The sequence below is a fragment of the Malus domestica genome, chromosome 16, assembly GCF_042453785.1.
Source record: "Malus domestica chromosome 16, GDT2T_hap1".
Lineage (NCBI taxonomy): Eukaryota > Viridiplantae > Streptophyta > Magnoliopsida > Rosales > Rosaceae > Malus > Malus domestica.
Window position 1 is genome coordinate 24,678,794 of NC_091676.1, and position 10,469 is coordinate 24,689,262.

The following is a 10,469-nucleotide window of genomic DNA, read 5'->3' on the forward strand; positions in this document are numbered from 1 at the left end:
TCAAGCTAGATCAAAGGGGTTCTTTGAGCCAAGCTTGAACAATAAATGCTGAAATTGAGTAGTAGGGAGGCATTTCGTAAAAATATCAGCCAACTGATCATGGCTGCGTGTGTAATAAGTGTTAATAACCTTCGATTGAACTTGTGCTCGAATGTAATGACAATCAACCTCAATATGTTTAGTCCTCTCATGAAAAACTGGATTGGAAGCAATGTGCATAGCAGCTTGATTGTCATAAAACAAGGACATAGGCTGATTGCTTGGAAACCCTAAATCTGAGAGAAGCCTTTTTAGCCAAATGAGCTCACAAGTAGTGGATGCCATTGCTCGATACTCAGCCTCAGCACTAGATCGAGCTATGACGCTTTGTTTTTTGCTTCTCCATGTAACCAAATTTCCACCCACAAATGTGCAAAATCCAGTGGTTGACTTATGAGCAAGAGAGTTGCCAGCCCAATTAGCGTCTGCGTACCCCATGATGGTAGTGTTACCATTCCTTTTCATCAATATACCTCGACCAAAACGAGCTTTTAAGATAACGAAGTATTCTTTTAACAACGCATAAATGAGCGATGGTGGGCGCATACATGAATTGACTGGCAATGCTCACAGCATAGGAAATGTCAGGACGTGTAATTGTGAGGTAAATTAACTTTCCAACTAACTTTTGATAGTCAATGAGATTGGTGAGAGCCTCACTTTGCATGTCGAGCTGGAGTTTACTGTCAAGAGGAGTTCGAGCAGGCTTACAATCCACCATATCAGCATCTTTTAGAAGGTCAAGAATGTACTTCCTTTCATTTAGAAAGAGTCCTTTTTGAGATGTGGCCATTTCAATGCCAAGAAAATACTTGAGAGTTCCTAAATCTTTTAGAGCAAACCGGACTCGGAGGGCAAGCTTGAGAGAAATAATTTCCTCAATATTATCACCTATCACTAAGAGGTCATCAACAACCAATTTGCCTACTGAACCAATTCAAACAAAAAGTGAGGAATCAGCATTGCTTCTGTGAAAGCCAACTTCTTCAAGTACTGAGCTAAGTTTTGAATACCATGCTCGTGGAGATTGCTTTAAACCATAGATAGATTTATGAAGTTTGCACACTATGTCAGGATCATAGAATTGAGGGTGACCTGGGGGCGACTTCATGTACACTTCCTCTTCTAGTTCACCATGCAAAAATGCATTCTTCATATCCATTTGATATAAAGGCCAAGATTGATTAACTACAACAGACAACAATAGTCTCACTATGCTCATCTTGGCAACTGGAGCAAAAGTCTCTTTATGATCCACTCCATATGTCTGAGTAAAACCACGAGCCACCAAGTGAGCTTTGTGTCTCTCAATAGTTCCATCAGAGTTAAACTTTGTTTTATATACCCAACGACTGCCCACTGCCTTTTTTCCTTGAGGAAGCTTAATAACACTCCATGTTCCATTGTCATGGAGCGCTTGAAGTTCATTTTCATAGCAATTTTCGAAATATCATGTTCATTTTCTTTTTGAAAGCTATGTGGATCATGAGTACCATCTAGGGCACTGAGAAAAATAGCATGAGAGGATGAACATTTTTTGTAAGTGACAACATTTGCAAGGGATATCTTGTAGTATAGGTAATATAATCAACAAGCCTAGATGGAGGATGACGATCTCTTGAGGGATTTCTCCGAGTTGAAAATTGTGGTGGAGGTAATGGCTCAAAGACTTGAGATAAGGACTCTGTATGTGAGCTTGGAGTGTTATTCCCTGCTTCTTTTTCTTGATAAGAAGGGATGTTAGGTAATGGGAAGAAATCATGCAGAAACTCCCCCTAATTTGTATCAACCAATTTATGTGTAAAGTAGGGAGTTGACTCATCAAATCTAACATCTCTAGACACTACAAGCTTCTTAGTGACTGGATCATAACACTTATAACCTTGTTGTGTAGATGAATAACCCATGAACACGCAATTAGTAGCCCGAAGATCAAGTTTGTCATGATGAGTAGGTTAAGTGTGAACAAAGCATATACACCCAAAGACCTTTAAGTGAGATAGATCAATCTTTCTCTCCTTCAACACTTCATAAGGAGATTTGAAACCAAGCACTTTACTAGGGAGTCGGTTGATGAGGTATGTAGCTGTAAGTACCCCTTATGACCAAAACTTCTTAGGTACATGCATATAAATCATGAGAGCTTTTGTCTTCTCAAGAAGGTGTCGATCTTTTCTCTCGGCAACCTCGTTTTGTTGGGGAGTACCGACACAACTTGTTTGGTGAAGAATGCCATGGTTGCTCAGATATTGTGACATATTATTAGACATATATTCAGTGCCATTATCGGATCTTAATATGTGAATATTGGATAAGAATTAAGTGCTAACAAGTTTATGGAAATCTTGAATGCAAATTCACTTTTAAACTTTAAAAGGTACAACCAAGTGATCATTGTAAAATCATCCACAAGGGTTACAAAATACCTATATCCATCAATGGACTTGACAACTGGTCCCCAAATATCTGAATGAATGATTTCAAAAGGATTACTAGCCCTAGACAGGATGAATCAAAGGGTAATCTGACATATTTCACCAAGTGACAAACATCACATTGAATCTTGTCCTTACACAGGTTTGGAAACAAAAAAGACATCACTTTTTCAGAGGGGTGAGCCAACCGTTGGTGCCAAAGATGTTGGTCTTGTGGTATACTGGAGCTAGCTTGAAAAACCTTGGAAGTCTTGAAATCTTTGGCTAGGTAATAAAGTCCATTTAAAAGGAAACCTTCACCAATCGTCTTCTTGGTGATGATATCCTGAAAAACAACATTGTGAGGGGAGAAACTAGCTAGGCAATTTAAAGATTTTGTGAGGGTTCCAATGGATAACAATTGACAAGGAAATGAAGGAACATAAAGTTCTACTGACTCTATGTGATCTGAAAGAAGATTAATTTTTCCTTTTCCTACAACTGAGGCTCATTTCCCATTAGCTACTGACACTTGAGATGGAATGGAAATTATTTTAAAATCATGCAGTTTGGTGAGTTGATTTGTCATATGATCTGTAGCTCTTGAATCTATAATCCAATAATCATGCACACAAATAGCATTAAGAGCAGTTAAGAAGGAACTTAAGATACCTGGGATATCACTTTGTGGAACACAGTCAGTCTTTGCAAGAAATCTAGCGAACTTTCCTAATAAAGCAGTGTGATTTTTGCTTTCAGACATAGAGGTTTCCAAACAGTCATTGTGTAACTGTTTCTTGTGAAGATGGGTTGTGAACTCGTTGATCAATATGGCGGGATTTCCTGTAAAGTTTATCATTCCCTCAGTTAAAGAACCAACTGCATGGTTGTCTTGGTGAGATGAATGATCAAGCTTTTCTGGGGGCCCTTGCTATCCTTTATTGAGCTTGGCTTCAGCTCTAGATGAAGAATCCAGCATCTATCTCGAGTGTGCCCAACAACATCACAATAGTTGCATTTCAAGTCAGGCCTTTTACCTTTATAAGGCCTTCTTTCAGTGCGACTATGATTAGAAACATAAGCCCTAGTTTCATGCATATTTGACTTGGTTTCCAAGTTTATCACTTTCTTCCTTACTTCTTCTCTTTGAATGATAGCACATACACCTGTGAAAGATGGCAGCTCGGAATTCATAAGTACATGACTTCTAAGATCTTCAAACTCTGGGCCCAAGCTTGCCAAAAGTTGAAAGATCCTTCTCAGCTTTCTTTACTTCTTCTCAAATGTAAGAGACGTGGCTGCTGGCGCCTGTATAGCACCATTGACATATCCAAGTTCATCACTTTCTTCCTTACTTTCTTCCTTACTTCTTCTCAAATGTAAGAGACGTGGCTGCTGGTGCATGTATAGCACCATTGACATATCCAAGCTTAAATTTTCCTCCCAGTGCAAGAGATATGGCTCTAGCCCATGGAAGATAGTTGAATTCATTCAACAAGACAGAACTGAGACGTTGGTTTAGATTAACCTCAACGTCTGAACCTGCTGCAGTAGCCAAAGAACTTTTAGCTTCAGAGGAATTGTCTTCCGCCATACTAGCATGAAGAAAAGAAATTCAACGGAAAAAAATTTAGAGTCAGGATTTTAGAATTCCTTCTCTGATACCATGTTGAATTTTGGATGTACATTTCATGTGTGTCATTTACAAGGTTGAAGCATAAATATAAGAAAGGGATGAAAAAGGAAAGGGAGTAGATGGAAAGCAACAAGAAGCAGCTAGAAAGCAACGCCCAATCAGTCCTTAAATCACTCATAAAAAGGTCTACCAACTATTTACAATAATCAAGGAAACACAATCCCTTAATTCTAGGATAAAGCAAGCTAGAAACAATAAAACCCTAGCCTTAGCCGAGAGTTCCATATTGAATAAAAGATATGACTTGATTGATTTGCTGCAGTTGGACCTCTAAACCTTAGCTGCTTCCTGCTTCTTCTAATAAATACCAACCCATCCGTAGGCTCTTGAGATTCCTCTAAATTGCTTCCTAACTCTCGGCCTGAATAGCCGAAAGTTTTTGGTAACCGCACCTTTTCGGCAGAAGCCACATGCAAATACATGCATCGATCCCATAACGAGGATGCTCGTGAGGACTTTCTTGTGCACTCAACAACCGTCATTTTGAAAAACTAAACCCAATAATCGTATGTTCCCTAACCGCTGAGCACCTTCGAGTGACACCGAAAAATATATGGTTGAGAAAAAATAAGCATTCACCGCCAAATAAAAATTCACTCAGCAGAAAGTTGCTCTGAATTCACCCCCCGTGGTGTATCCATTGAGAATCACCAAAGCTGCATTCATGCCTTGATAGCGTATTTGTATACAAATAGTTCAACCAATGATTTTGGTCAAACTTTTATGCCTCTGCCGAATTTGGCCAATCCACCTCATATACACTGCCTTTGACCGAATGCCCATATTCACTCCATGCACTGTCCACCGAGTGTACTGAAGCATCTTGCCGAGTAGGCCGCCTGTCGAGGAAGCAAATTGGCTATAAACTTAAGAAAATAATTTATGCTCTTTCTTGTGGCCGTGCATAAAAGACTATGATCTCTTAGCTCGGCCTAAATAATAGCCCTTTTTTTTCTGCCATAGCCTAATAATTCTTAGCAGAGAATATGTCCCCTCCATTTTCAAGCAGGCTTTCAAGGGCACGGACTCCAAAATTAGCCTCAATTATTCGACCAAACCTCCATTGTGGGGATCCTTTTATTTGGCCTCTTTTACTCGGGCAAACCTCCATTGTTGGGATTCCAACCGACATCTCAAAAAACACCACGGCTCATAACATCTTGATGATTAAATGTTTTGGAACTTATTCCCACATTTTGACCATAGCATGGCACCATCGACAGCAGCGAATAAAGTCCAAAATTTTCTCGGCTCGGCTACAAACAACTTTTTCTCGGGTCGGCTTGTTTGCCGAGCTCGGCTAAAAACAACTTTTAAACCGATCACACCATCTTCTAGATTGCCGCATCATCTTGTTGCCCCCTTATTTTCTTATGCACTGGCTTAATTAGCCAGATGATTAAGAAAATAATTTATTTTTATTTTTAACAAAAGACAACGAAAGTGGCCAAACCATAAACGAGAGAAGGCAAACGATGCTTTATTCCAGGCCAAGATCATTTTATATCAAAATTTCCACTTTGAGTTTTTCCAAGGTCGAATAGAATTACATCTCCAAATATGTTTGGCTTGACGAAAGATTTTTTATCGGCCGCTGAATGTGTTGAACAATTATCATGCCCCCCAAGCATAATTACTTCAGTAATTTCAGCTTTTAAGTCAAATAACTTAGCCAAACGAGATTTCTCCATATCGGCTTTATCACCAATGATCATATCAATTGACGTAGTTTTGGTGTCTAAGACCATGTTTCCAATTATCATATCAATTGATGTGCTTTTATGGTCAGAAGCCATGTATCTGTCTTGTTCGTCATTGGAACACTCCTCTGACGAATCATGTTCTGAGTCAATTTTTGGCTCAGAAACTTAAGCTTTTTCCTCTAAGCCTACCATACTTTCAGTCTCGACCAAAACAACAGGTGGCCTAGGTGTTTCTTCGGCCATCTTGACAATTTTTTTAGGCCAAATTTTGATTGTGGCCGGAGCAAAAAATTGCCCCCCCCCCCCGGTCTTTTGATCCAACCATTCTTCAAATGGAATTGATTTGAACCTAGGACAAAAAGGTGTTTTCTTATCGAGCCCCTCATCAAATTGAGTTTTATCTTCTTTCAACCATTGATCTTGTAAGCTATGATGAACCTTGACCTTTATCATTTGAGAGAAACATTTTTGCCTTTCTTCATGTCCTTCAATGATCCGGTCAAGGACATTTCCTTGCCTTTCAACACTTTCCTTATATAGGCCCCAAATCTTACCCTCATTGAGATCTTGATATATCATGTGAACTTCGTAGTTTTAGCACTGGGTCCCACTGGGTGTGCCAAAATGTTGGGCTTAAAAACTACCAAGTCTACGTAGCGCGCAGACCGAGTAATTAATAAGCTAACTACGTCTTTCGGTTGTGTGCAGGGCATGCCAACTAGTCGGTCGAGGTCGATCAGGGAGTAAAATGTGTTGATGTTGCGTTGAGTGTGCTGCTGACTTCTCAACTTGCGACTACGGCCGAGGAAGGAACACGTCTCAGCCTTTGGGTTCTAGACCCTGAAGACAAGACTGCAAGTCTTGCGAAGTTCATAAACCGTCGATGTCAGGTTCGGTCACGGTGATTATATTCATAAGAGTATAAGCACGCCGAATTGGCACCAAACTATATGGACACAAGTACTCAAAAGAGATGGATATCTTGATGGTGAATGTGGTTCGCCCGTCAGAATGTTGAACTCTAAAACTTACTTATGAATATTCAATCATAACATAACTCTGCGTTCAATGCGCTAAGCGCAGTAATCTGTAACACCTTACTTCGCCTGGAAGGCTAGTGAGATGACCTCTGCCAATAAGGATTCGAACTCCTTCTCGACCGAGACTTGCATAGGTAATCAGTCAGCCGAGAAGTAGTGTTGTTTGTCTAAACTAAAGGTGCTCATTGATCGGCTGATTCTACGGCTACAGTGCTATTTATCAAAGTTGAAGATGTTGCCTTCACAGTGCTGTTTATCTAAACTGAAGATTTGTCGGCGAGAAAAAGAAAATAAAAATCTCAAGGTTGTTGAGAGGTTTCGCGTAGAGCGAGAGTTTGCGCAGGTCAGTTTGTGTGTTGAGTTGAATGGGTTTTTCAATGTTGCTAGCAACTCTATATTTATAGTAGTTGTAAACCCCTCAGATGACGTGTTTTTTCCAACCAAAACTCTGTCTCCCGAGTTATATGCACAAACGTATCTATGCAATTCTGTAAATTCAATTATAATTCTTCCCTCAACTCATCATCTGGTCACTCATCTCCTTCAATGCATGCATAATATTTCATGATGAGGCCACGTGCTTGCTTGATGAGATGTATTCTATCTCAAATGGAACTCTAGGTTGATAACAAGGAGCCACGTGGGCTTGTCTTTGCCTCAGATGTTGCATGCATGCCTATCTCCATGCAATTTTCATTAATTCCAATGGAAAATCACAAACCAACTCAATTTGATTGTGAATCAATCCAATCATCACGTGGTGCATGCTTCTCAAATTAGATATGATTAGTTCAATCCCTTATCCAAGCAAAAAAGGCATGACTTTGTAGACTTTCACAACTCTCGCACCATGTTAATCCCATTTAATCCATCCCAATCTTCTCAAACTCAAAAGATCTCTCTCAAGATAATTACCATGATTAAAATTAATACTAATATCAAGAAAAATCTGTTTAGTTTTGGAGTCATCTAATGGTTTCAATGCAATGGGCCGATAGTGTAAAATTTGGTCCAAATAGATCTATTATAAGATGCATAGAAATTGAATAAGACCAAGTCCCTAGTACCCTTCGGGTAATGAAGGATGTCATCAACGTCTTTCCACTATCAGCGTGTTCGCACGTTACTATATCTTGCCAAAAGATTAACAGTGAAAGAGATGTCTGGTCTAGTGCTTTAAAATAAGTACAATAAAGTATCAATTGGACTCATATATGGAAAATCATACCCCAAAACCTTTTTCTCATCATCTTTAGAATGGAAAGGGTCATTTTTCATAAGGAAAACTAATGAAAAGGGCTTGAAAACTTTGAGTTTTAATGATAAGGACAAAATAAAGGGTAAAGTGAATAGTACCAGGATTTACTTTTTAGTGTAAAAATGTGGTTTTTCGTTAAAGTGAACAGTACCGGGTGCTTTTCGTTAAAGTTCCCTTTTTCATATAGCATTCGAACAACCATAGGTGTACTCAAAGGTTTTGCTCTATCCCCATTAAAGTGATGCAACACCTTTTATTGTAGTTCGATTGGTGGACCAGAATACCACAGAACAATGCTTGAGCTCTAGGCTAAGATAATATCGAGTTTTCCCAAGGTCGTTCATCTCAAATTTGATTCATGTGAGCGACATTTTTCTCAAGCTCTTCAGGAGTCCCAATGAGAGTCATGTCATGGACATAAACTGCAACAATCGCAAATCCAAAATGTGATTTCTTGATAAATATATAGTGGCATATTTCATTATTAACATATCCCTGACCAATCAATTTATACTCAAACAATTATACTGTAGCCTCACAAATTATTTCAATATACAGAGTGAACTGTTTAATCTAATAGATAAAGTGTTATGTGGTCTAGAACCAGTTGAACCAATCAACGTATGTCTTTCAAGAACTTTCATGTAGATTTTTGTATTAAGAACCCCATAGAGATACGCAATTATCAAGTCCATAAGTTGCATGTTCAATTTTTTTCCGAAAAATACAAACTGATATGGTATTGGAACATTATGACGTCTATTACAGGGGAATAAGTTTCCTTGTAATCAATCCAATGGCATTGATGAAACACATGAGCCACGAGGCGTGCCTTGTATAGCTCTATTTCATTCTTCTCATAAGTTTCCTTACGAAAACGCGCTTGCAACCAATGGGCTTCACATTGGAGGTGTAGGTACTACAATGCCCAAACACTTTGGGTTTTGCTAAGGAATCAATTGACCAATCAGTTCTACACTTACGTTCATCAACGAAACAAGATTTGATGTCTTCACTTATCATAATACCCGTAGCTATTACATATGCAATGGCCAAAAACCGCAAGCGCCCACGATGAATTGGTGGGGGGGCGCTTTTGCTAAAGAATCTCCAATGCCAAAGTTATAATTTGAGACAAAATGTGTTTAGGAATTTTTAGGACAGAAAATGAACTTAGGATTTTGGTGGAGAAATGAGGCTATTTATTGCGGTGTGGCCGCCCTATTTGGAGAAATAGGGACCGGCCACTTATGGTGGTATTTTGAATATAATTGCAAGATATTATGTCAAATAATATCTTGTAATTAATTTGGTAATTAATCAATTAACTTGGTAATTAATCCCAATTTGAAAAGAATAATTGGGAGTTACTTTGTGGGTGAGTATTTGATGAGGAGTGATAAGAGGGTTTTGAATAAATACCATTTTAATCACATTTGACCTTGATTGAGCTATTATTGTCCATTGCAAGTGCATGGGAATTTCGGTGTGCCTCAATGGTAATTTTGTCCTTTTTACCCAAAAAGTCCATGTGTCGCCTCCATAATTTTCTTGATTATTTTTTACTCCACAAATGCCCCCACACCTATTGGGCTGCTCATAGGAAAGGACAGCAGGTGTAGAGATCTTCCCTTGCTTTAGGAAAATGATATTGTTTTCTATTTTGATGTAGATTCCCACATTAATTGGAAATTATATCCTTCTAGGAAAGCGAAATAAATTACTTCTAAAGTCTATTTAAGTTTACCTTAAGTAGATTATTAAATCAACTTCAAAGAGCAATTTATTCTACCCTACAAGAGAGAGAAAGCTAGAGGATATTTGTTCCCCATCCCCTAGCAATGTTTTACACTTGCCCATGCAAATGACCTTATTTTGTTGCTTTCTTCGTCTTCACACCGCACCAAGGTAAGAAAAATTTTATTTTTCCTCGTCTTCATAATTTTTGGGAGCCTCGGGGCCTGAAATGTGGCTCAACGAGGGTCGAGGTGTTGGAAGTATGCCCACAAAGCCACTCATTTGATGTAATAGCTTTTTGGAATAGTTAATGTATTAAACTTTTATATGTTTAATGAAGGGCAAAGCTTATTGTTAATCACTATTTATTGTATCATGTGTTTAAGTAATAAGGGAATCCAAGGGATGTATTTGATCTAAGAGACAAGTGATCTAAGTGAGTTAGATTATCGAGACCATTCTCTTATGTTCATTCCTAAAATGTTCCTAGCCATAGGATTGCCAATTGGGTATTGACAATCCGCTAAGGTTAGTACATGTTATGTTGACTCAAGCGTGAGTATGACTAGTCTCAAGTCATTT

At 38.7% G+C, this 10,469-nt stretch overlaps 1 protein-coding gene across 1 annotated transcript; it reads right to left on the reverse strand.

Annotated features, from left to right (window-relative positions):
* On the reverse strand, positions 1-1,201 carry LOC139193081 (uncharacterized mitochondrial protein AtMg00810-like). The gene is made up of 3 exons (XM_070816041.1): positions 1,078-1,201; positions 588-963; positions 1-496 (listed from the first exon to the last, which is right to left on the reverse strand). The coding sequence occupies exons 1-3, from the start codon at positions 1,199-1,201 to the stop codon at positions 1-3; spliced, it is 996 nt and encodes a 331-aa protein (XP_070672142.1).
* Positions 1,202-10,469: the final 9,268 nt, after the last annotated feature.